The sequence below is a fragment of the Setaria viridis genome, chromosome 2, assembly GCF_005286985.2.
Source record: "Setaria viridis chromosome 2, Setaria_viridis_v4.0, whole genome shotgun sequence".
In the NCBI taxonomy this organism is placed as follows: Eukaryota; Viridiplantae; Streptophyta; class Magnoliopsida; order Poales; family Poaceae; genus Setaria; species Setaria viridis.
In genome coordinates, this window is record NC_048264.2 from 6438619 (window position 1) to 6464900 (window position 26282).

The 26282-nt window shown below is 48.4% G+C and overlaps 4 protein-coding genes and 2 pseudogenes across 4 annotated transcripts; 3 read left to right on the forward strand and 3 right to left on the reverse strand.

Annotated features, from left to right (window-relative positions):
- Nucleotides 1-781: 781 nt before the first annotated feature.
- On the reverse strand, nt 782-1832 carry LOC117844812 (uncharacterized). Its single transcript, XM_034725604.2, has one exon. It carries the CDS (start codon nt 1484-1486, stop codon nt 1076-1078), a length of 411 nt encoding a protein of 136 aa, XP_034581495.1. The 5' UTR covers nt 1487-1832; the 3' UTR covers nt 782-1075.
- A 5149-nt stretch (nt 1833-6981) lies between these two features.
- LOC117845376 (putative UDP-rhamnose:rhamnosyltransferase 1) lies at nt 6982-14301 on the forward strand (annotated as a pseudogene).
- Nucleotides 14302-14913: 612 nt separating this feature from the next.
- On the reverse strand, nt 14914-16892 carry LOC117845375 (UDP-glycosyltransferase 91B1). Its single transcript, XM_034726401.2, has 2 exons — nt 16213-16892; nt 14914-16128 (listed from the first exon to the last, which is right to left on the reverse strand). Exons 1-2 carry the CDS (start codon nt 16645-16647, stop codon nt 15115-15117), a joined length of 1449 nt encoding a protein of 482 aa, XP_034582292.1. The 5' UTR covers nt 16648-16892; the 3' UTR covers nt 14914-15114.
- Nucleotides 16893-18044: 1152 nt separating this feature from the next.
- On the forward strand, nt 18045-19100 carry LOC117843511 (putative UDP-rhamnose:rhamnosyltransferase 1). Its single transcript, XM_034724125.2, has one exon. The coding sequence runs from the start codon at nt 18161-18163 to the stop codon at nt 18530-18532; it is 372 nt and encodes a 123-aa protein (XP_034580016.1). The 5' UTR covers nt 18045-18160; the 3' UTR covers nt 18533-19100.
- Nucleotides 19101-20778: 1678 nt separating this feature from the next.
- LOC140221802 (uncharacterized) lies at nt 20779-22308 on the reverse strand (annotated as a pseudogene).
- A 2197-nt stretch (nt 22309-24505) lies between these two features.
- Nucleotides 24506-26282, forward strand: LOC117844026 (superoxide dismutase [Mn] 3.4, mitochondrial-like). The gene is made up of 4 exons (XM_034724809.2): nt 24506-24928; nt 25845-25891; nt 25992-26114; nt 26199-26282. Exons 1-4 carry the CDS (start codon nt 24625-24627, stop codon nt 26280-26282), a joined length of 558 nt encoding a protein of 185 aa, XP_034580700.1. The 5' UTR covers nt 24506-24624.

Sequence of the window (26282 nt, forward strand, 5' to 3'; positions counted from 1 at the left end):
TAGTAAACTACAGAATGTTTAACAGTTCAGTCCTGTCACAATCTTGGAAGCAAGTGTTTAACACTGAAAATCTGTGATGGGTATCAAAAAATGTGGGCGTGATCAGCAAATTGTGAAAGATAAGATCCCTTGCCCCTGGGTGTCAGCAAAGTGTTCTAAAATTGGCTTGCTTGTGTTGTGCTGGTCTTCCGGAATTCTTTTGTGTGCCTGTGTCAATCGGATGCAGAGTCAATGTGCTCAGGTTGCCTTGTCGGATATGATTTGGGCATGCCAAAATGCGACCGTGATCCAGCAACCATAAAAGGATGTCATCGTGATGGTCCCGGTTTGTAGTTTATTTCTCCTTCCTGTGATCAATTTCTCAGCTGCGGTACAAGTTGGTAACCTGTTCTTGGCTCGTGTCCGGTATCCCTCTTGTTTTCTTCTGCTGTATAGGTGGTTTGGGTGTATATATTCGTAAGCGAATAGTAGTAACCAAATCTTGCTATGTTGTTGTTGACGGAGCCAGCAGCAAGTTTTCTTTTAGTTCCTGTTCCTGCCCAACCAGGCTACCACAAGTCCCTGTTGGTCAAAATCCAAGCTTTCCTGCTGGAATATCTTCACAATACAAGTATACAATTGAGAATCAGGGCATTTGGAACTCTTCGAAGAGCTGCACTGAACTACAGTTCATTCTGGTAACATGGATGGTATGAAAGGAGCGAAATCATCTGGTGTTTCAGAGAGCACCTGATGGTTAAGAAATTTAGAGTGAGAACACCTGGTAACAATCACTTGGATGTATCACAATCACATGTTAAGAAATTCGAATGGGTTTGTGGCCAACACACTTCATCATCGTAAGTCTAATTGTTGGCATACAAGTTTTCTTTCTCAACTCGTCAGCCTACACAAAATTAAAGCACGCGTGCAATAGTGCACATGGTGCTACGATCTCAACCCACAGAAAAGAGCAGAAAAATGTTACAGTACATCGAGTGCAATAATTCTCACATGCACAAATGCTGCATAAGAACGTCGCCGCGCGCCAGCCACATCCCCATCGCCGCCGCAGGCGGCGCCACACGTGCGCGCCCTACTGCTGCGCGTGCGACGCGGGCGGGTGCCCCATGCAGGCGCAGAACGCGGCGGAGATCCTCCGCCGCCGCCGCGCGGGCCGCTCGTGGCGCTCGCCGTTCGCGCCGACGACGACGGTCGCCGGTGATGACGCCGCCTGTCTCTCCACGATGACGCCGCCTGCCGCCGACGAGGCGCCCACGCTGCCGAACCCCCCGCCGCCGCCGTGGCGCATCAGCGAGCAAGACACGACGCGGGGGGAGGGGTCCCCGGCGAGGATGCTTGCGTCGGGGTGCAGCGGCGCCACGACGGCGCCCGCCCTCGGCGTCGACAGGCCCTTGATGTCGAGGCCCCGCAGCGGGTCGTCCCAGATGCGCCCCGACGAGCCCTGCCGCCGGAACGACACCGACGACCGCTGCAGCCTCGACATCGATCGGCGGCGATCCGACGGCGTCGTCTCGTCCGCGTGACGAACGGGAGAGTGATGGAGGATTAATTAATCCAACGACGGCGAGGCCGGCGTGTCATCTTTGCAAGAACTCGAACGACCTCTCTTATATAGCGCCGGCCGGACCGCCGGTGACGATGAGCTGGTAGCTAGCCGACGTCCGTACGTCGTTGTTCCGGTTGGTTAGCCTAAAATAGGAGGGGGGGAGTTTGGCGCGAAAACGAAGGTCGGGTGAGTTGGGAAGGGAGTTGAACGGCGCACGTCTCCAAGGAGTCCAACGCCAACGAATCACATGGCGGTTTCGAATGATGTTCTTTCTTCTTCTTCTTTTTTCTGCAAGATGATCTGTTCCTTTTTCTTCTTCTTCTTTTTTCTTTTGATTGATGATGACAGCAATAACTTTTTCTAACTTTGAAGTCTGTCACTGCATTAGTGAAGGCGTAAACCAGGGAGGAATGGCGCGTGCGTTTGCTTTCTATTTGGGCCGATAGCGCCTCGTATCGTGTTGTGATGGTTTTAGCCCATCTGACTAAGCCCATGTGCCGGCCCACCACTGTATCACTGGGCAAATGATGAACCAATGATGATGGGAAAAACTGAAACTACCCCCCAAAACCCTTTTCTTCCTGTTGCTGGTTATTCTTTTTCACTAGCACGCGGGATCCACGTGCTCCCGGAATCAGGCGTGGAGCATGAGCGACATATTATAATACAAGGATAATCAAGAGGATAATCCAGACTTGGTGGTCCATAGCAAACATGCCACTTAGCAGAATGCGCATCACCACCTACACAGCTTCAAACATGGAAAGAAAGATACCGATGTGATAACAAGGTGATCCTAGCGCTACAACTTGCGACCCTTATCTAACATGATGTTGATGCGCTGAAAAAAAATACCGTATGACCAAAACGAGTATAATCCTTTAATAGTTGTAGCTTGGCACACCGTCTAGGTCATGTACGTACTTGCACTTGCTATCTCTACTTTAGTGAAAGGCAGAGCACCTGCCATTGCTCTAAAAAAATTCATGCTTGCGACATCCAATCACTTGATCCAACACCTAAAATGATGATACCAAAATCCCAAATAGGTATAGCCTCAAGAACTTGCAACAGACGAATTCGTATGCAATGCAACAACTCCGTCAACAACACTCTTGCAACAAACCTCGTGAAGCTGAGCTCGAGATAGGAAGGGATGGTCAGGCCACACCGCCAAAACCACTTCATCTTCATGACGCCATCTCCTAAGATCTGGTGAAACTAGCTGGTTGTGGCACCAAATTGATGAGCCTCTGGACCTAATTTATTTAAGGAGGCTTGAGGAGAGAGAGAGACAAATTAAGTGTAGATTAGCTGGGAAGGTTTCTTATGGTGGAACATGTCTATCTGGATTCAAGACATCAATTGAACGTGAGTGTTAATAGAATAAAAGCGCAGAAGCGATAACACAAAAACACAAAGCCAAATCGCAAAATCACACAAACGAGAAAGGCACCGAGGCACGATGTTTTTTAACGAGATTCGGCCATGTGCCTCCTCGGGGCATGACTACGGGCCAGCGCTCCTCCCTATAAACAGTAGCTACATCAGCATCGGGGCACCACCGCGGCCACGCGGCCACCCACACTAACCGTCAAGTCATCTCAGGATTATAACGGTAGTGCCCTCATATTTATGGGCCTTACGGATACAAAGTACAACTAAAACTCTATCCCTAACCTACCAAATTACAACTCAAGTCCAATTGTAACCAAACTGTACACATATTCGACACATATTTAACAAACTCCACCTTGGTGAATATGCACGCCATCTTGAGTTGTCCATGCGCGAACCTCCGTGTACCAGACTTGAGTCATCTCCTTTGCTTAAAATAGCTCGACGATGTCGCTGCCACCTCGCCGACGTCCGGATAGAACACCGCCACAGTTGCATTGCCATCCATGACTCCACCTTCAACAACGCTTCCCATCAGCTTGTATTGGTGTGCACTTGACTTCTCACCAACCATGACTGTCTTGCCTCCATGCATGACTCTCAAGGTCTTCTTATCAGGCGCCACCTGATACAGCCATCCTTCTTCATGCAAGATCCCAAGCAAAATCAGATTCCTCCGCAGCCCCGGTACATGCTTCACACTCTTAAGTAGCACCTCTTGACCATCACACATCTTGAACTTATATCCCCCACTCCTATGATACGATAAGCCGAATCATCTCCCAAGTGAGCAAAGACCACCATCCTCCTCGATGTATAATAAGAACCACTCTTTCTTTGGTGTTGCATGGAACGAGTTAGATGAATCCAACAACCACGCTTCACAAGACTTTTCACTTGACACCGTGAGAACATCACGATCACTATCCGAGTCATCCTGCTAATTGGCTATCATCACACTTGCGGTTCCACTACCCTTCTTCAGTTTTGGGAACTCAGCCTTCTTATGTCCCTACTCCTTACACTTGTAGCAATGCGGTCCCTTCTTATTGTTGTTATCCTTCTTATCTTCACCACTATGATCACTCCTGACTACAAAAGCACTCCCAGAAGACTCTTCAGGTGAATTATTCTTCCTCCCTCTGCTCATGAGAAAGCAAAACAGTAACAATATCATCCACTTTCATATTCTCCTTGCCATACGTTAGCGTATTAACCAAGTGATCATAAGACCCCAATAACGAACACAGAAGAATAATCACCATGTCTTCATCATCAATCTTCGCATTGACCTTCCCCAGATCAGCAATTAATTGATTGAAGACATTAACATGCTCATCAAGATCCAACCCCTCTTGGATATTCAGTCCATACAGCTTCCGCTTCAGGTACATCTTCCAGGTCAAAGTCTTGGACATAAATTTCTCGGCCAACTTGTCCCAAATCTTCTTAGGTGAACTTTCATCCATGACATGGTACATGATCCGATCGGAGAGACACAACCTAATCGTTGCACACGCTTGCGTCTGCATCTCCTCCCACTTATCATCCTCCACCTTCACCAGTTTCTTCTTGCTCTAGCCAACAGGTCCTTCACTCTCATCTGCCACAACCCGAAGTTCCCGGTGCCATCGAACCTCGCCACCTCAAATTTGGAAGCCATCGACGCCTTGCCACAGATCGCCGAAAATCAATTCACACACGTGTACTGTACGCACAGGCCACGTACCTTCTACACGCCGTGTGCTCTCGTTCCTTGCGTCCTGTCTTGAACGCCACTGCACACACGTCCCTGCAGCCCTCACGCCGTCTGCGCGTGCTGCTCCCCGTGTGTTGCCGCTGCCGTACACCGCCTGTGCACAGCCGCACCGCTCGCAAGCCTTGTCAACTTCCTCATCGTCGCACACGACGATGCCGACCCGCTCGAGAGCTGCGCCCGCCGTTCGCTGTCCACCGCCGCAAGCACCAGCTTCCACGAACAGCTCAGATTGCCTTCGGTGCAATCTACTGTAGACTATATATGTGTTGTTCTATACCGAGGCAAAAAAATAGAACAGCACAAGTAGTCCCAAGAGAATCAGACTCCTCCCGCTGCTCTATCCTTTCCTTATTTCCCTCTCGCATACGTGATCTCCTATGGAAAGACTGCACCGTGTTGTCATCGAACCGACCGAGTCCAACCCGGTCACGTCTCCATGCAGTCATACTCCGCCCTTGACTCGTCGCTTTGCCTTGCCAAAGTAGCCAAACCGCATGCAATCCACACCCAGCAATACATGCATGTTCCTATTGGGTCCCACCAAAAAACGTGAAAAATAAATCCAAACTGAACTCCTCCACGTACGGGGCCATGCACAAACATGCACTTGCATGTGGCCTCCGTCTGTATGCCTCCATCTGCAACACGTCCGCCACCTGATCCAACGCTCCGACCGGCTGCAACACACCGCGCCATCCTGGCTACTCCCGTCCCGTGCGTGCCCTCTGGCCGCGCCCTAGGCCCACGCCAGTGCGTGACCTAGCGAAGCATCACGATGCCGTACATCGCTGCTCCCTTGGCCGCCGTCCTCGACATCACAATCACGTAACCTGAAAACAAATCACCTCCATTGACACGTCCAGAGTCCACCGTGGCTTTTGCCACCATCGTTGCAGCTACACCTTGAGCCGGCAATGACCACCCCACCTGTCAATCTGATCGCGAGCCGAAGCCGCCGTCTTCATCCACGACGTCTTCCAGCCGCACCGTCGAACCTGGCCGTCATGTCTGACCAGCCACCAGGCACTATCAACCCGATCTCCATATCCCTGTTGATTGCAGCTTATTGAACAGTCCGAGCCACCTGCTCAAAGTGTCCAACTCCACCGATCGAGTCATCGATCGCCGCCGTGTTCCAGCTTATGCTCTGCCCCTCCCCGGACAGCTTGTGCGACATTGCGATGTGGAACACACCCATCGTGCGTGGATCTTCTCTATGGATCTAGCTTTGATACCACTTGTTAGAATAAAAGCGCGGAAGCAATAACCCCAAGAACGCAAAACCAAATCGCAAGATCACACAAACGAGAATGACACCGAGGCACGATGTTTTTTAACGAGGTTCGGCTATGTGCCTACATCCCAGGGCATGACTACAGGTACTCCTTTCTATAAACAGCAGCTACACTGGCATCCAGCCACCATAGCGGCCACGCCGCTGCCCACACCAGCCGCCAAGTCGTCTTACGGTTACAACGGTAGTGCCCTCATATTTATGGACCCTAGGGATACAAAGTACGACTAAGACTTTATCCCTGACCTACCAAATTACAATTCAAGTCCAAGTGTAACCAAACTGTACACATATTCGACACATATCTAACAAGTGTTGTATTTTTCTAGATTTATTCCCAACGTGCAATCTAGATCGCACCCCGCTTTCCACGTGCATCGGTCCACATCTATTCCTAATAGTTATCATCTCTCCCCTTTCACCTACATCTCTTCTATCCTTTTCTTTTTTTCCTTCTCCATCACCTTCTTCTCTCTCAATGAAATCACTCATCCAGCTTGAGAGGGGCGAGTGCGGCAGGCATAGGAGCAGAGCTCCCTAGTGGGAGTAGTAGGATGTGTCTCGCGGTGGCGGACCCCTCAGCTCGCGTTGGCAGCGGGCACGAAAGGAGGCACAGCTGGAGTGGGAGGGCACGTCTAGCGGTGGTGGGCATGGCAGGAGCTGCGACTTGCCAACAGCATGGCGACCTCATTAGATATTTTTTTCCCCTTTCCTGTATAATTTTTATTCTAATTTTTCCCAAGGTTTCGTTCATAACTTTTTTCATATAAGTTTTGTATATAACTTTTGTATACAAATTTTGTATAACTTTCTATATATAATTTTGTATACAAATTTGCATATAACTTTTTTATATACAATTTTTTTCATATAACTTTGCGAGAGAGAGGAGACCGAGAGGCGAGAGGGGACCACGGATGATTAAAAATGGGAAAAGCTAACTAGGAGGCAGATGGGATCGGCACCATATGTCAGAAATCGTAAGTGCAACCCGTTTTAAAATTTAAGTACGCACAGTACACGGGGCATCATTTCTAATAGATAACCCATCCTTTGTCGTTGCCAATCCATCATCGCAAGCAGGTTTCCTGCTTCTACCATCGTTGGAGCTCCAACCATCGGGGCACACTGCCAGTGACAGGCATGGCGAAGAAGCCTGCTCCACCTCCTCTTCACGTGGTGGTGTTCCCATGGCTCGCCTTCGGCCACATCGTCCCCTTCCTCGAGCTCGCCCAGCAGCTGGCGAGGCGCGGCCACTTCGTCACCTTCCTCTGCACCCCGAGGAACGTCGCCAGGATCAGGCCCGTCCCGCCGGAGCTCTCCCCGTACCTCCGCTTCGTGTCCCTGCCACTGCCGGCCGTCGACGGCCTCCGGGACGGCGCGGAAGCGACGCCCGATGTCCCGCCCGAGAAGGTCGAGCTGCTCAAGATCGCCTTCGACGGCCTCGCCGCGCCCTTCGCCGGTTTCCTCACCGCGGCCTGCGGAGAGGAGGCCGGGGAAGGGCACGGCAGGAGGCCTGACCGGGTCGTCGTCGACTTCGCGCACCACTGGCTCCCGCCCATCGCCGACGAGCATAGGGTGCCGTGCGCGCTGTTCTTCATCTTCCCGGCAGCGTTCGTGGCGTTCGTCGGCCCCAAGGAGCTGAACGACGCGCACCCGCGGACGGCGGCGGAGCACTTCATGGTGCCGCCGCCGTGGATCCCGCCGCCCTCCCCGATCGCGTACCGGCGGCAAGAGGCCGAGTGGATTGCGGGCGCGTTCCAGCCCAACGCCTCCGGCGTCGCGGACGGCGTCCGCCTGCTGGAGACGGTGCAGCGCTGCGCGCTCCTCGTCTGCCGCTGCAGCCGCGAGGTCGACGGCGCACTCTGCACGCTCCTCGACGGCATCTACGGCAAGCCCGTCGTGCCTTCCGGCCTCCTCGCCCCTACGACGCCGCCGCCGCCGCCAGCAGCATCGACGCGGCCGGCGGGGGCGACGACGAGGAGACGGCGAGCCTCGTGCGGTGGCTCGACGCCCAGCCGGAGAGGTCGGTGATCTACGTGGCGTTCGGGAGCGAGGCGCCGCTGACGCCGGCGCTCGCCCGGGAGATCGCGCAGGGCTGGAGCTCGCCGGCGTGCGCTTCCTCTGGGCGCTCCGGGAGACGAGCGGCGGGATGCTCCCGGACGGGTTCGAGGCCCGCGCGCGCGCCGGCGGCCGCGGGTTGGTGCGCGTCGGGTGGGTGCCGCAGGTGCGGGTGCTGGCGCACGCGGCGGTGGGCGGCTTCTTCACGCACGCCGGGCTGAGCTCGCTCGTGGAGAGCTTCCTGTTCGGGCACCCTCTCGTGATGCTGCCGCTGTTCGCCGACCAGGGCCTCACCGCTCGGCTCATGGCGGAGCGGCGCGTCGGGCTGGAGGTGCCGAGGGACGACCGCGACGGCTCGGTGCGGAGGGAGGACGTCGCGGCGGCGGTGCGGCGGGTGATGGTGGAGGATGAAGGGGAGGTGTTCGCCGGCAATGCCAGGGAGTTGCGGGAAATTCTTTGGGACACGGCGAGGCAGGAGGAGTACATTGAGGGCTCCTTTGGGAACTCAGAACCCCGAGGGGATCCCGCTATTTTCCCTGGGTCAGAAGCCCACGCGGGCATTTTACCACGGGCCGAATCGCCTCCTCATTTGGGAGCCCATCGGACGGGGAGGCCAGACCACATCCGCGAGTTTTCCCCGGGGCGAGCCGTCCTCACCTCGAGGCTCCTGGCGGCGCAACCCCCTCCGCGTCGCGCATCCAGGCGCCCCCCCCCCCCTCCGCGTCCGCATCCCCATCCCTACCTGTGCTCGCCCACCGCCGCTGCCGCTGTGCTCCCCCGTGCCGCTGACGACCGCATCGCGCCGCCGCCCCCCGTGCCGCTGGCGACCTGCGAGCGGCGTCCGTGCGGCTCCCCTGTTCCTGCACCTCCCCGTCGTGGCGTCGCCCGTGCGGCTCGTCGTCGCCTCCCCGTCGTCTCCCCATCCCCACGCCGGCTCGATCTTCGCTGGAGATCTGCTCCGTGACTGCCCCCACCTCCGGTGATTGCTTCGTGGCTCCGTGACTGCTCCGTGGCTCCGTGACTGCTCCGTGACTCCGTGCTACCTTGCCTCATCCTCCGGTGAGTCTTCCTGTTCTAATTCCAAGATCTGTACATAGATTGCTTTGACTTCATATTGCAAGAACAAGTAGGACTGAAGATCTGGGTCGGCACCAGATCAATCGCTTTGATGCGGATAATAAGATCTGGGTGCCAGCTCGGCACCAGATCAATCGCTTCCTGGTCGACTAGTTCCATTTGTGTTCTGATTGGTCCTTAAGGGGGGGTGTATGTTAATTCAATTGCTGTGCGCAAATTTTGGAGCTGAACTGTTAATGTTTGGCTGCCATTTTCTTTATTAATCTTTGGAAGCGCGAGCTAGCAATTCCATCAGTGACTTCGATCGTGGTATGTAGCTTTCAGGTTCTGCTTTCTCATCAGCATGTTGTTTTGTAGTTCTTGGTTTATTGCCGTTCGAACATTTTGGGAGAAAGCTCAGAGACCTCGGGGCTTGGATACTGTTGTCATTTGTAACATTACCGAGAAGCCGTGGATTTGGGTGCATAGTATTTTTTTAACGAAAAGGTAGATAACATTGGCAATCCAATTTTTTAAGGTGTAAATTTGGAGAATGTTCGAGATTGCAGTACTGTTTGTCAGGTTGGTTCGTTTTCTTGGCAATTATTTGCCGTTTGCATTTCGAGCTACCTTGCTGTGTTGGAACTTAATACCAATGTGCATGTGTACTATTTGCTGTCACTTTCTTTTATAGAAAAGATGTTTTCTTGCAATATTTCCTTATCTTTTTGTCGGCCATTTTTTGTCATTGTCATGATTAAGAGCATATCCAGCAGCTCGTCTGTCTATACCCTATTACAGTACTACAGACTTATAGCATGTACGGTGCTTCAACCCTCCATTGCCTTGCTGCCCCTAGATTGGAGCACTGAGCGCGGTAGCTCCTTTGCCCGTGCAGATCCGCAAGATCGGTTGCTTGCCTTGTCTATGAGGATGCCGCTTGAGCTCGGCTCTCGTGATGGTGAGGTACCTAAAAATCTCACTTCCAAAGCCTTAAATAGAGTTTAAACCCGAGCTGGAACCCAGATCTTCAGTCCTACTTGTTATTGAAATATGAAGTCAAAGCCAGATCTTATTATCCTACGTGATGGTGAAGCCTTAAATAGTGTTACAGGGTCATGGGCATTGCTTCTGAATGTAACCAAACTGTCAGCTCTTATTATCCTTTTGATGCGGCCCTTTTCTAGGTACAAGGTCAAAAGTTAACTAGCTCTTAAAGCTTCTGTTGATATCATCCACATTGCATTTGAGTATAATTTGTATATCATCAGTATAGATACTGCTTCTCCAAATGATGTTGTGGCAGCAGTATAATTTGTTGGTGTTTTGTTGGTTCAGCCCCATTTCTGCACTACTTACATACCCCAACAATTAACATTAGTTAGGAAAGTTTGACTAAATTTTGCTAGTATATAGTTCTTTAATTTGTCACAACTATTGCATGATTTATATTATATAGTTTCTTTGTCCCAAGGCCACTGGTGCAGTACTGCCATTTTATAAGGTCTGGACTCACTTTTGTGTGAGATCTATAGATTCTTGTGTATTTCAGCTATAGTTGAACTTATATATTAACTATTTCGTTAGAATATTGACAGTATGCATTGTCCCCTTTTTTCTAGACCATATGCATTTGAGTAACATAGTTTACTTTCCTTACCATATACATACATATAGATAATGGAATCTTGGGAGGATGAAGTTAGGAGATTCATGCTAGAGGAGGAAGAAGAGGATGACGAACTATTCCTAGTTATGGTTCCCGCTCTTCAGCAGTGTTTATATGAGGAGAAAAGGTCGGAGCATACCTCAACTCTGCCTGGTGCTGAAAAGGTCATACAAATCTTGGAAGGCCACGAAAATTGGTGCAAAGTGGAGTTCAGAATGGAACCTGAGATATTTAGAGTTATAGCAAATTATCTTAGAGTGGAGAACTTATTACGTGACACCCGTGGTGTTAGAGTTGAGGAGCAGCTAGGAATGTTTATGTTCATGCTCTCTCATAATGCAAGCACCGATAGGCTAAAAAAAGAATTCCAACATAGTGGTGAGACAATTCATAGGAAAATAACAGAGTTCTTCGATATAATTCCAGCATTGACTCATAGATTCTTGAAGCTCCCAAATGTGAGTCATACACATGTGAAGATTGCATCAGACTCTCGCTTTATGCCTTTCTTCCAGAACTGCATTGGGGCCATTGATGGCACTCATGTTCCTATCACCATTGCACAAGAAAGAGCCGCTCCCTACAGAAATAGGAAGGGAACCTTGTCGCAGAACGTCATGTGTGTATGTGACTTTGATTTAAATTTTACTTTTATCTCGTGTGGTTGGGAAGGATCTGCATCCGATGCAGGGGTCTTACGGTCTGCACGTGCGAAGGGTTTTCATGTTCCTGTGGGGAAGTTCTACCTTGTAGATGGTGGATATGCAAATACTTCCTCATTCATTGCTCCATACCGAGGAGTTAGATATCATCTGAGTGAGTTTAGGAGACATGGAAATCAGTATGCAAATTATAAAGAATTGTTCAACCACCGGCATGCACAGCTACGCAATCATATTGAAAGGGCCTTTGGTGTGCTAAAAAAGCGGTTTCCAATCCTGAAAGTTGGGACATTTTATCCAATAGAGAATCAAATTAAAATTCCAGCGGCAGCTGCAGTATTTCATAATCTCATTAGAAAGCTAAATGGGGATGAAGGGTGGCTAGATCACCAACCAAATAATATCAACCCATCTGATTATGTTGAGTTGCCAGAGGGGGATAACAACTATCCAAATGAATTGCAATTAAATGAAGGAAGCACCCTACGAGACCAAATTGCTCTTCAGATGTGGGCTGCCCATAATAATTAGGTGAAGCATAAATGTTTTCATGACAGCTTGTATTGTTTTTTTTACTTCATTGCTTATTTCTGTATTATTTTTATGACAACCTTTATCTAATCTTGTTTATTTCTTGCAGCCATGTCAACGGAAAGAGCTACGTGGAGCTACACGTATGAGAAGGGACTTGTGGATATTCTGAAAGAGCTTGCCAACGTCCCAATGTTTAAGGGATAAAATGGGTGGACTGCTGAAGGTTGGAGGAATATCACAAACAAATTCAATGATATGTTTCCAACGACACATTTCACGAAGCAACAAGTGCAAGAAAAGGAGAAAGAGCTAAAAGGAAACTATAAGATAATAAAAGAAGTGAGGAAAAGTGGTGTTGGCTGGAATGACACTTTGGGTATGATCATTGCAGAACCAAAAGGATGGGAAAAGTTGATTAAGGTTAGGTCTCTTAAATGGAGAATCAACTTTATATAACAACCCTTTATATAACAGCTAACCTTTATACAAACCATCTAATCATATTTTTTTTTGTACTTCAATAGGATAACCACAAAGTTGCCAAGTTCCGTAAGAAGCCATTTCCTTTATTTAACAGCTTGGAATTATTGTATGAAGGTAATGCTTTCATCTTGTTGTTCATTGCCTCTGTTCTTGTTTTAGTGCTATGGTGTGGATGGTGCTTTAGAGAGTCACTTCATTGTAGATTATGTTCCTAGTTTGAACTCTCGCTATTGTAGATGCTAAGATGTTGATATTGTTACCTTGATTATTTATTTAATAGGAAGTGTGGCCATAGGGGATTTAAATTTTACATCAATTCAGCCACCACCGCAAAGAACTGAACCCACTCCCCATAACAGTGAGCTGCCAACTGAACCCACTCCCCAGACAAGTATCTCAGAGCAAAGCAATCATAGCATGGCATCTATTGATAGAAATCTACTCAGTTTTGGACTTGGTGGTGTAGAAAGCATAGAAGTTCAATCTGCTCCAGCTAGTTGTAATTCAGAGGACCAAGATGTTACCGGTGGAAAGAAACGCAAACAAAGTCAGATGGCTGCAAAACTTGGGGATTACATTGACTTTAGAAAGGATCAAATTGGAAAAACTCTAGAAAAGTTAGAAGAGAAGAGAAGACGTGAAGAAGACTACTCAATTGAGAAATGTATTGACATTGTGGATGCCATGGAAGGACTATCGGATGAACAAAAAGCTGATGCAAATGAAGTTTTCCGAAGTGAAACAAACAGAAAAATATTAGTGGGCACAAAAAACCCAAATGTCCGGCTGATTTGGTTGAAGAAAAAGATTGCTCAGGTATGCTCCCTTTCCCTTTGCTCAGGTGTGTTTGTTGGATTAGGCTATTTGAGTCTGATAAGTTAATCTAGTCTTTCATCAACAAATTTATAGGAGTGTGGCCATTATATATTACTGTAAGTTGCCACTTCTCCTATTGCCTAGTTGTGCCAGATCTTTGATTTGAGTTCTAGCATGGTTGTGTCTGCTACCTGCTTTCTGTAAACCAGTAGTATGCATGCATAGTAATTTTTAAGTTGTGTTACTTGGCTTACAAATAATACTATATTGGATGATTGCTTCCTATTTTACGAGCATCAGTTCTTTCCATGTCTAGTCCTGCTAGTTTCACATTCCAACCGACTGGCCTTGCTAGTTTCTAGTCACAGTTTCACATTCCAGCCAGCCGACCTGCACGACGTAGCAGTTTTTCATGACAAGTTGGGGTTGGTACTTGAGTCCACGAAATCTAGGGGTGAAGTCAAGTGTCAACTTTGTTGCTGCACAAGTTTGTTGGCTTCATGCTAGTGCGTGGAGAAAATAGGCATGGTTAGTAGGATGTTGTCTAGTCCATTTACCATTTCTGTTACCGTCTTATGTGTGATTTGGGCACAAGCCAAACTAGATTAAGCAGACAACTTAGGAAGCTTGTGAAATATAAAATGCTTACCAAATCATGATAAATTCATACTGTACAATTTTAGGAGATCAGACTAAAATTGTTTATTGTTTACAACTTTTCAATGCTGACTGTTGTTTATTTTTTTTCAGAATCAGTGAACAGTGAATGGTGGAAGAATATGAATAGGAGAAAGCATGTTGGAGGGAAAGTCCTTGGCTTATTTTACTAGCTAAATCTCTTATACAATAATTAGATTATGTGGCCACAGTTGAGTTGAAAGCATTGTAGTTAATTAAGTAGATGCTTAAAACATGCAAAGAGCATCTGTTCATAGGATGCGAATGTAATTTGGTGATTGATGTTGCTTGTTGACCTTGTAGGCATGTTACGGATTTTATTTATCAAGTTGCTATTTTTTATTTTCTGATTTTCCCCCTAATTTTTAGGTATTTTTGGAGGTATTTTTGGAGGTATTTTTTAGAAAAGAGATGTTGTTACCTTAGTACCTTAGGACTACTACTGCATGCCATGTATTCTGAGTTAGCACTTTTTTTAAAAAAAAAAAGAAGCGTGCAAGAAGACACAGGGCAAAAACCCTCCTGCTAGGCTGCCCCCTCGCGTCAGGACCCCAAACAGCAGCGGGGGAGAGGGGGAAGCACTGCCTTGCGGTGGAGAGGATTCCAAAATCCAATAATATCCCCTGGGATCATTTCTTCCCAGGATTAATTAACCCTGTGCTGCCAAATGAAGCCTGATGAGGTGGTCGAGCACTTGCGGCGACGCCAGGAAGATTAGGCGCGGCTTCCTGGTTGCAGTGGGTAATGCTCGATCTCTGCCACGAAATCTGGCACGAAAAGCTTTTGTGCTAGTAAAAACATGCAGTTGTGTTTACGATTTTCGTTGGCTTGATGTATTTTCAAGATATTTGGGAGCTTCGTTTCGACTCATTTCTAGTTTCGATTTTTGAATGGCATGGTTTTGCCTTGGTACCAGGTAAAAAAAATCGCAGCTTACCGGTAAACATGGAAATATTGGACAAAATTCGAACTATGTTTAAAGAAAAATCCAAATAAAGTTGGAGCAAAATACTGGTAAATACGGTACATATGTCTAAGAGTAAATTACTCTACCATAAGGAAGGTGCATATTGGTCCAACAAATTATAAATTGCTCAACATATTCTGATGCCACACTGTTCAGACTTCACGAGTACACTGAACCAGTGGTCCATCTCATTTGGAGCGATGCAGGCACTCGACCAGCTCATCGACGTACTGCTCCTGCCTCACCTTATCGCCGACAACCTTTTGCAGCTCCCTGGCATTGCGCGCGAGCTCCTGGCCTTCCTCCTCCGCCATCACCCGCCGAACCGTCGCCGCGACGTCGTCCCCGCGGAACGACCCGTCGTCGTCGTTCCTGGGTACCTCGACGCCGACGCCGTGCGCCGCCATCGCCCGGGCGATGAGGCCCTGGTCGACGACGAACGGCAGCATCACCAGCGGGAGGCCGAAGCGGAAGAGGCTCTCGACGGTGGAGCCCCAGCCGCAGTGCGTCAGGAACGCGCCCACCGCGCCGTGCGCCAGCACGCGCACCTGCGGCACCCACCCCGTGCAGACCACGCCGCGCCCCGCCACGCGCCGCTCGAACCCGTCCGGGAGCAGCGAGCCGGAGTGCCCGGCGGGCCGTCGGAGCGCCCAGAGGAACTGCGCGCCGGAGCGCTCCAGCCCGAGCGCGAGCTCCCGCACGTGGCCCGCCATCACCGGCGCCTCGCTCCCGAGCGCGACGTAGATGACGGACCTGCTCGGCTGCTCGTCCAGCCAGTGCATGGCGTCCGAGAACGACCGGTCGACGCCCGGGGCGTCGCCGTCGCCGTCGTCGGCAACGGCCTCGTTGGGCAGGAGGAGGCCGGCGGGGATGACCGGCCTGGCGAAGAGCTCCGTGAGGAGCGGGAACAGCCGGGGCTCGGCCTCCGGGCAGCTGCGGTGGACGATGAGGCGGCAGCAGGGGCGCTGCTGCATCTCCCAGAAGCGGTCCATGTCGGACACGCCGGAGTCGTTCGGCCGGAACGCGGCGGCGATGGCCTCGGCCTCGTGGCGGCGGTATGAGATGGTTGAGGAGAACGGGATCCACGGCGGCGCGACCATGTAGTCCTCCGTCGTGGTGCGGGGGTGCACCTCGTTCTCGTGCTTTGTGCCGATGAAGGCCAGGATCGCCGCCGGCAGGATGAGGAAGACGGCGCATGCGATCTAGCAGCAGACAGAGGAAGATCACTAAAGAATATATATTTTCAGAATCTCCCCATCAAATATGAACAACCGTGCATATCTCACCTCGTGCTCCTCAGCGATTGGCCAAATCCAGTGCTGCGCGAAGTCGAGGATGATCCAGTCGGGCTTCCTCGAGAATGCCGCGGCGGCGTTGTCGTCGCCGGCGGCGCAGGCCTCGGCGACGAGCTCCGCGAACGGCGCGGCGAGGCCGTCGAACGCCTTCTTGAGCAGCCCGACCTTCTCCGGCGGGACGTCGGCCGTCGACTCGGCGCCTTCCGGCAGACCGTCGACCTCCGGCAGGTTCAGCGTGAGGACGCGGAGGCGCACGGACGGCTCCGGCGGGACGGCACCCAGCCTGGCGGCGTTCCTGGGCGTGGACACGAACGTGACGGCGTGGCCGCGCCGCGCCAGCCGCTTGGCGAGCTCGAGGAACGGGATCATGTGGCCGAACGCCAGCCATGGGAACACGACCACGTGGAGGGGACGAGAGGATGCCATGGCGGCCGGCTAGATAGCTGCTTCCTGGATAGCTGGATGGAAATCTCGGCGACGAAATGGTATAGGTATAGCACCTTGATATCGAGAAGGTGACCAAGATTATGACATTTATACGTATAAAATAGTGGTGTGACCCACGCATATGAATATTTTAATGGCTTCGACTAATATTCGCTCGACACCTCGACAGCCCGTACGGTCACGTGTGTATCACTCGTGATGGGTGCTACTCCTCCGATCCGTCTATTTTCGAGATGACGTTTCAGTCGCTAAAACTAAGAGGTATTTGGATCCGAGCTAAACTTGAGTCCCTTTCGATACTAATTAGAAGTATTAAATATAAAGTAATTACAAAACTAATTTCACAACCTCTAAGTTAAATCGCAAGACGAATCTATTAAGCCTAATTAGTCCATAATTTTATAATATGGTGCTACAGTAAACATTCACTAATGATATAATAATTAGATTTAATAGATTCGTCTCGCGATTTAGCTTAGGAATTCTACAATTAGTTTTATAATTAATTCTTATTTAATCCTTATAATTAGCATCCGAATATTCGATGTGATACAGATACCAACACCCCTAAACTACATCCAATTAAATTCGTCGACTGTAACGTCGCTGCTGCCGCCGCCGCCACCAGTGCTCGGAGCGGCTACATGTCTCGTATGCGACAAACTCACTACTAGTAAATATTATCACATCTGCTTGCACAACTTACGTGATTAAAACTTTTGGCCACTCAACAGACTTGGAAAATTACAAAAATAAGTGCCAATAATTAAAGCATGACAGGACAAGGGGAAGGAATCCCCACGACTCTTGACAGGACCAAGATGGCATTAATCAGACTTGGTAGCAAAGCCCAGGCAGCTCTTCATGAGCCAAACAAAGATGAGGCAATCAGCTGGAGTTTTCTAGGATAAGTCTGTAGTTCGGTACTCCGCTTGCCAGCACGCACCGCTCCTCCATCTGATACGAGCACTCCATCTAACAATAAGATGCAGCAACAACTATATGAATAAGAGTGAAAGGCAAAGCAAAAAAAGACAATATAAAAACCCCCATTGTGAATTAGTCACGTTTATATAAACAATGTGCAAACCAGCCTCCAGACTTCAAGCAAAACCTCTAGTTCTGCTGCAGTTCAGCATCTTTCTCAGTTAGCAGGCATTAACTGAGTGCAGTTCTTCTGTGATCCTCTCCTGCCAAACAATAATCCAACTGAAATGCCACATCAGATGAGCACATAAAAATAAAGAGAAGAAAACGGATTAACAAAAATCAAAACCATATGGCAACAGCCTACAACCTAAGCTCATACGCCTGACGAATCGAAAAGATGAAAACTGGCCAAGGTGAGAAGCCTCCGTCACTTGCATGCACCTGGTTATAGAAGAACTGTAGATGAGGGTTTGCTCCATAAAAACCTGATAGCCAAAACTACTGTACAGTCATGCTCCTTGCACAAAACTAATTAAACACAAGAACATACTGACAGATAGATATGAATGAAAAAGATGCTCTTCACGTGGTGGTGTTCCCATGGCTCGCCTTCGGCCACATCGTCCCCTTCCTCGAGCTCGCCCAGCAGCTGGCGAGGCGCGGCCACATCGTCACCTTCCTCTCCACCCCGAGGAACGTCGCCAGGACCAGGCCCGTCCCGCCGGAGCTCTCCCCGTACATCCGCTTCGTGTCCCTGCCACTGCCGGCCGTCGACGGCCTCCGGGACGGCGCGGAAGCTACGTCCGATGTCCCGCCTGAGAAGGTCGAGCTGCTCAAGATCGCCTTCGATGGCCTCGCCGCGCCTTTCGCCGGTTTCCTCACCGCGGCCTGCGGGGAGGAGACCGGGGAAGGGCGCGGCAGGAGGCCTGACTGAGTCATCGTCGACTTCAAGCACCACTGGCTCCCGCCCATCGCCGACGAGCATAGGGTGCCGTGCGCGCTGTTCTTCATCTTCCCGGCAGCGTTCGTGGCGTTCATCGGCCCCAAGGAGCTGAACGACGCGCACCCGCGGACGGCGGCGGAGCACTTCATGGTGCCGCCGCCGTGGATCCCGCCGCCCTCCTCGATCGCGTACTGGCGGCAAGAGGCCGAGTGGATTGCGGGCGCGTTCCAGCCTCCACGTCTAATAGCTTTGTGCACGTTGGATCAAAAACAATAATGGAGGTTTGGCCTTCTCTTGAACGAACGGTCAATCGGATAGCAAAAAATATCTCTGAATAGGCCATTGTTTGAACTGCTGCTGAAAGATACTCTAGCCACCAGAAACTTGCCGATCATAGTCTGTATGGATGCTTGCAGCCGGCTATCTCTCACTCTGGATCTTATGGGATTTTACGGATTTTGTTGTCAACAACGGTCATCAAACCATAAGACGCCCTTCCAATCCTGACGGAAAACACTCAAAATTTTTCCTTCCCAGGGATAGTTTTTGCTTTATAGTCTTGACCTCTTTGTCCTCTAGTTGAGCCATGATTATTTGATCTTGCAAAGTGGGTTCCAAGGATATATGGTTCAAAAAAGTCTTGAGGAACAATTTCCAAATTTAATTTCCCTATCTCGTAACACAAGGTCTCATTAAACGCTTCGGCTGACAGGCAATTGCAATGGGCCTTACGGCTTAATGCATACTCGATTGAAAAGAAACCTAACTTGGCAGTCATTTTCCACTTCATGGAGATCGTTTTAGCCCTCTGATCAACAGCAAGCAAAACAAAAAGAAAAATCTTGAGGTATCTCCAGAAATTGAGTGAACAGAGGAGGTGCACAAGCACAAATTAGATTTCTGGCGCCATTTTCATGGAAAAACTTGAACCCACTGGCTTGCAAGGAACACAGCATGGATAGTGTCACTGTTACGTGATGGCAGTTATATGCTGATTGAACTGAATCATCTGAATACGCGCGCGTGCAAGCAAAGCTCCCCGCTCGCTCGAAAAAGAAGAGCCCGATAAAACCAAAACATCTTCCAAACCTTCTGAAATAAGACAAATAGCTAAACTGCTAGGGCCAATAGACCCCACTTCTCCAGAGTTTTCCCAGTTGAGAGTTCTGCAAGCTACCATCCATCACCTTCCTAGTTCGTTAAAACACCTCTGTCAGTTGATTTCTGCGGAACCTGGATCAAATAGGAATTATTAATCATCTGAAGAGAAAACAACGACAGTCCATGTAGCCCTTTTATTCGTGAAAATGGAAAGATAGCATGTTTATGCTTTATCCATGCCTTGATTCAGGCATTTAGCAGAAGTACACCATGATCCTTGCTATCAAATAGCAAGCCTCATTTCAGGCTTGATGTGTAGGTGATATTACTATAGGTTCTAGGACAAAGGAAAGGCATGCAGTGACTCATCATGATGGCACGGCTAGCATCCTTTAAACTCTTACACATTATTGTGTTCTATATATAGAATTTCTAGTTTTGACTTAACCATGTCTGATGATTCAATATATTCACAAACAAACAGAAATACTAGCAGTCTTGTACAAGCCCATGTACTTCTTTGTGCTTTTTTTTAAAAAAAAAGCAATGCACGTTATGCTTACTTTCTTTCAATTTCTTGATCCATAAAACAGAAAAAGAAGACCACTTCTAAGAAACAGGGATATCTCAATTAATTGCTTATAATATTATACTCGTTTTTCATTAAAAAAATTATACATACAGGAGACAAATAAATCAAAACGATGACCCGCCAAACATTTTAAGGCCTCTATACATAGTTACTTGGTATATTTTGCCCAGTTTGGATTTTTTAATAATTTATGCAATGCTGTTCGTATAACAACTATAATCTGAAAGACTCGAAAGTAGAATATGATGGTGATAATGTTTAGTGTATTCTACCCTCAAAATGTAGTGTCTAAAGTGCCACTACAAGACCTAACAAAAGGAATTGTTGTTCAAGTTCATTCTTAACCAAAATAGCCATTTTATAAACTGATCACTCATGATTCGGAATATGCACTTCAATAATGATGGTATGAAGAAATGAACACATACAGGCAGTGAACAGTAACTAGTCACCAAGCAGTATCCTTAAGATGAAAAGGAATGAATATGACAATAATTGAGAGACAGATTCAGGGAGTACCAAGTAACCCATTCAATGTTTCATTTCAATTCTTCTTGACCCTGTCTACACGAACTAAAATGTCCGATAAACTCTTGCTTTTGACATTGTCCTTGTTCCTCCAAAACGTTCCTTCAATCATATATAGGACTTGAATAATTTTATTACTACATAAAAATAAATTGAAGTATACAGTTCCCTATGATGCATATAATAGTTGAAGTGGCAAATAAAACTGATACATTTGAAGTTTTGAACAGAAGTATAATCAATTAATTTTACTACAGAACAAAATGATACTGCTATGCACAAGCCTCCAACCAACAAGATGCAAAATTAAAAGGCAATATTGTAGCATAAAAATATCTATGTACCAAACATGAATCATGTGAAAGACAATAACCTGAAGAGGGGATCTGGCTTGATTGAAGCCACTGTGGGAGCACACACGGTTTAAGGAACTCATACTCCGCTCGGCGGTGATCATCTTCACCTATCAGCGTGCACCCAAGCGAATTCCCCGTGCCCATGTCCAAAGAGAGACTGCTTGCCAACTGTTAGATGCATGACGCTTGCGTTCAGTGGGTCAACAACAGCAATCTGCGGCTTGTTCTTACACAGGTCTTCATGCGGCCAGAGTCGGCGTAGTGCCACTGCTCCAGCGTCCAGCAGCTGCCGTCGTCGTCAAGTGTAAACGAGCTGAGCAGGAAAGGCTCTTCCTGTGACACCTCTGCATAGCGCATCCTCCCTTCGCTGACGCCGATGCGCCTGTACCTGCACATATCCCGTCGCTTCTTCTGGTCCACGTGCTCTGTCACGCTGCCCCTCGGCAGTTCGACAAAGCGGAGCTCCGGCCGGTCGCTGAACGGATCGACGGAGAGCGCGCCGCGGGCCACGTCGACCCACCACAGCCGGCCGGCGAAGGCCATCGCCTCATGGGCTATGTACATGTCCATCGGGCGCGCGAGCGGGAGTGGGGACGGCAAACCCACTATCTTGTCCCATTTTCCTGTTTGCGAGAGAAACCGCCGCATGACGAAGCTCCGGTCTTGGCCGTTGCTGAGCACGGCGACGGCGTACTCGTCAGGTGGCTGATCCGGGCGCTCGGATTGAGTGAGGATGCCAATGTCCGAGTACCACATGGTCTTCGTCGTGCCATCGATGTCCGGGAGGCGGACCAGCTGGCCACCGAGGTCCGAGGGGGTTGCAGACGAAGCGCGTGACTTCGGATTCCTCGGTGACTTCAGTCAGCATCCGTCCCCGGATGCCGCCGGGCATGACGACTCCGGGGACGACGGGGGCCGTGGCGGGGAAATCGTAGTAGGTGAGGACGAGGAGGCCGTCGCCGCTCGCGGCACTGACGATACCGGCGAAGGCCGCGCATATGGTGTCGCCTGGGGGGTCGAGGTTACCATCCAGAGAACGAGTAATCAGAGATGCCTAAATAAGACTCCCGTCAAGTCATAGAACTACGCATCGGCATTTTTCATTTGAAACGATGAGCGTGCTGTCTCGCAGTGAACACAACATCAATAGTCTGGTGATGACCAGTTACATGCTGGCTGAACTCTCTCATTCTACTGCAACTGCAATGTTCCGAGTTCTAATACGCATGCAACCAAAAGCCCTGCCCCACAGAAAAGCCCAAAGAAACAAAGACCAATTCGTGACTTCTCCCAAAATCGGACAAAAGATATAGGTAAACTACGAGGGTTCTGTAAGCTACCGTCCATCAGCTTGCCGATTCGTTAGAACGCCAAGTCCAGTTGATTTTGTTGAAACCTGAATCAAATGGGAGACATTAGGACACGTTTGAATATCATATGAAGATAATGAGTGGTGTGAAAAAAAAGAGAATTTATTTCATTCAGCGTAAACACAAACAGTAGACAGGAATGCATCTTGTCCCTTGACTTGTGAAAAAATAAAGATAGCATGTTTGTGTTTAACTTATGCCAGTAAGAAGAAGATTACACCATGATCCTTGTTATGAAATAGCAAGCTGTCTTAGGCTTGATTGGTTGCTCATAATATGTTGGAAAAGGGATTACAGTGGCTCATCATGATGGTAAAGCTATAGGCATCCTTTCAACTCATAAACACAACTTGTAGCTGGCAGCTTATCGTTTTCGCTGGTTTCAGTATGTATAAACAGAAACACTGTCATAATCCCATATGCCTATTTGTATATTCTTTTTTAAAAATATACATGGTATGCTTACTTTCCGTGTCCTGTGACGCCAGTGACTACTTACAAGTTACAACAGGATAACGTGGCAAAAAAAACAGGAAGTAATACAGTTTAGTTCAGTTCCATCAAAAGATACAATTTAGTTCAGTGTTGCTCTTCAATGGTTGTCCAGAGTATTCTAGGAGACAATAAACCATAAAAGTGACAATGCTACACATATTTTAGGCTTTAATAGTTTCATGCTTTGTTACTTGCATTGTTATTGACCCAATTTGAAGTTCCTACTGTTTCACCCCCCAAAAAAGTTGAAATTCTGAATAACTATAACATGCACAACTGGAAGGGGAGCCTTGGCGCAGCGGTAAAGCTGTTGCCTTGTGACCATGAGGTCACGGGTACCAGCCTCTTGCAGAAATGCACGGAAAGGTTGCGTCCAAAAAGACCCTAAGTGGTCGGACCCTTCCCCGAACCCTGCGCAAGCGGGAGCTACGTGCACCGGGCTGCCCTATAACATGCACAGCTACTCTAAAGTAGAGACAAGAGAGTAAAACATGATACTGATAAGTAGTGTATTCTATCCTAAGTATAACTTTATACTTCGCTCCTGCACATTGAATCCCAATAAACATTACAAGATTGCAGGAAAAAGGTTCCTCAACTGCTTAACTGATATGTGATAGCCAGTTTCTGGTCTGTTATGATTCGGAGTACAGATTTTAGGAACGATGAGACGAACACAAAACACATATAGGCAGCGAAAAGTAAGTAGACACAAAAGCATTATTTGGAAAAGAAAAAATAGATAACAGATTAAACATAAGAGTTAGCTTAAGAACGAACCAAGTGATTAGTTTGCTTCTGCACCTCAATTCTTCTTGTCTCTGTCTACACGGGCCAATATGTCTGATAAAGTCTTGCTTTTGGCATCAGTCTTGGTGCCTGAAAAAGTTCCTTTAGTTGAGAGATTTGAAAAATTAGAACAAAAAATCTATACATTTCTCTGCATTGCATATTATAGTTGAAGACTTGAAGTGCCAAACAAAGAAATTGAGCAAGAGCATAGCATCCTTGTATCGAACATTTTAAAAGGAGATATACACCCTTACTAATGCCATGGTTTCTGCACAAAAATGCATTCAGTTTAGTTGGCTCGAAATATGTAAATCTCCATTCACCTTTTAGCCCCATCCCCGTGCAAGCGACGAGACGAGCAGATGGTCAAGGGACTGAGCTGCGAGCAGGGGAGGAAGGACAGGAGTGGGATGGCGTCGCCGGAGAGGTCCGAGCGGCGGCAGCGGCGCAGGGAGCTGATGGGGGGAGAGAGAGAGAGAGAGCGGGCTGCCGCTCGGGGCCGAGCGTGCGTCGCGAGCAGAAGTGGCAGGGGGCTCTTCACAAAAGTAGCAGCGGGGGGTTTTCTGCAAAATTGACACGATTTTCGAATTTCCGTTCCTTGGCATTGAAATAATTTCGAGTACAGGGTCTTGGATGTAAAAGAATTGAAAGCATTTACTGTTCGTGGAGGGCCTCGCTAGATCCGGAACATAATATAACAAACTCAAAGGGTGTTTTTGCAAATCGGACGGCCAGATCGGAGAGTTGATAGCGCCGCTACATCTCCATATACAGCACCGCGGCGAGACACGCACACCCACACGCTAATCACACACGAGAGAGTCAGAGAGAGGAATCCGGAATCCTGCCATGGCTCTCCGCACCCTGTCGTCGAAGAAGATCCTATCCCTCGCCCTCGGCGGCGCTCGGCCGCTGTCAGTGGCTGCGGCATCCGCGAGGGGGGTGACGACGGTCAGCCACCTCGACCTCTCCTACGATTTTGGCGCGCTGGAGCCGGCCATCTCCGGGGAGATCAAGCGCCTACACCACCAGAAGCACCACGCAATCTACGTTGCCAACTACAAGGCGCTCGACTCGCTCGATGCCACCGTCGCCAAGGTTGACACCTCCACCATCGTCCAGCTTCAGGGCGCCATCAAGTTCAATGGCAGCGGTGAGTGAGGCCCCCCTGCTCCTCTCTTTAGGGTATGGGGCTGTATTATTTCGTGGAGGTGATGCAGGCGGGGCGAAGTTTACGTTGGATGGGAGTTTAGTGCGCTTCTTTTGCCGATCTCGGATGATCTGAGTGTGGAGGAGGTGGGTGTTGATCTCCCGAATTCGATACGGTTGGCGGATTTTATGATTATGCTGTTTCTGAGGTTTCAGTTGTGAGGTTTTCCCTGGATCATGAATGCAGATTTATGTGGACCATCGATGGCCTGATTGTCTCCGATATGGTGTTCTAGATTAGTGCTACTGTTCCAGGCAAAATTTCTAAGATTAGTTCATGGTACCGTACCAGTAGTGTGTTTAGGTTGTTCTGCTTCTAGTCCTGATAATGCAAGTAGCATTTTCTGTGTTGTGGTTGATTAGAAAACTGGTTAGGTTCTCTCTAACGTGCAGGAATCGGTGTGTTTTGGTTGGCTATTGAAATTTTTTGAGGCATATTTGTGGATGTTTAGACCTATATACTGCTTTCACGAGATGTCCTGGCACTTCTATATTATGAATTAACTTACTTCATTTTCTACACATCCCTTTATTGTCTTGGGGCTATGGGCTATATTGTACTTGTTTGTGAAAATGTGAAACCTGTTCATTTTGTTTGGTGAACTGCTGCCTATTTAACCTCGCTTATTGGCAAGACCAATTTTAGCACTTCTTGTTCTGCTAGATTAAGGACTTGTTAAGCCCCTTGCTATTTATTGTGAAGAAGCTTTTTGGCCTATTTAACTTGTTCATGAGCATGACATGTTAACCTCTTGATTGTATTCACATGTAGCCTTCTGGTAAAAGGTCATCGTGTTCAGATTGTTAACGAATTGTTCCTCTGCTCTAGAATTTTCACTAAGATGTTTGTCATGTTGCAGGTCATGTGAACCATTCAATTTTTTGGAATGACCTCAAGGCTATGAGCGTTAGTATCTTGTTAATAAAATTTGTTGTTCCCTCAAGGGGAAACCATGCAATTTTTTTCTCGTGTTGTTTCATGAAAAACTGCGAATGTTGTTTTATAGGAAGGTGGTGGGGAGCCACCGCATGGGAAACCTGGCTGGGTTATTAATGAGGATTGTGGTTCATTTGAGGCACCTGTAAAGATGAACGGAGAAGGTGCTGCTTTGCAAGGATCTGGGTGGTATGTACAATTTGCTTTATTCTATCCAGAATACTTGATGTCAGTCAGAAGATATGTTGTGTTGGTGATAAAATCATTACTTGTGCAGTGTCTCGCTTTGGATAAAGAGGCAAAAAATCTTTCAGCTGAAATTGTTGCTAATCAGGTGAAATATATCATCCACGTCTATTAG

Coding starts and splice junctions, on each gene's coding strand:
- LOC117845375 (XM_034726401.2), bottom strand. CDS start 16,647: ATGGCATCCTCTCGTCCCCTCCACGTGGTCGTGTTCCCATGGCTGGCG. Junction 16,129..16,212: donor CAATCGCTGAGGAGCACGAG/GTGAGATATGCA, acceptor GTCTGCTGCTAG/ATCGCATGCGCCGTCTTCCT.
- LOC117844026 (XM_034724809.2), top strand. CDS start 24,625: ATGGCTCTCCGCACCCTGTCGTCGAAGAAGATCCTATCCCTCGCCCTC. Junction 24,929..25,844: donor CATCAAGTTCAATGGCAGCG/GTGAGTGAGGCC, acceptor GTCATGTTGCAG/GTCATGTGAACCATTCAATT. Junction 25,892..25,991: donor ATGACCTCAAGGCTATGAGC/GTTAGTATCTTG, acceptor GTTGTTTTATAG/GAAGGTGGTGGGGAGCCACC.
- LOC117843511 (XM_034724125.2), top strand. CDS start 18,161: ATGAATGAAAAAGATGCTCTTCACGTGGTGGTGTTCCCATGGCTCGCC.
- LOC117844812 (XM_034725604.2), bottom strand. CDS start 1,486: ATGTCGAGGCTGCAGCGGTCGTCGGTGTCGTTCCGGCGGCAGGGCTCG.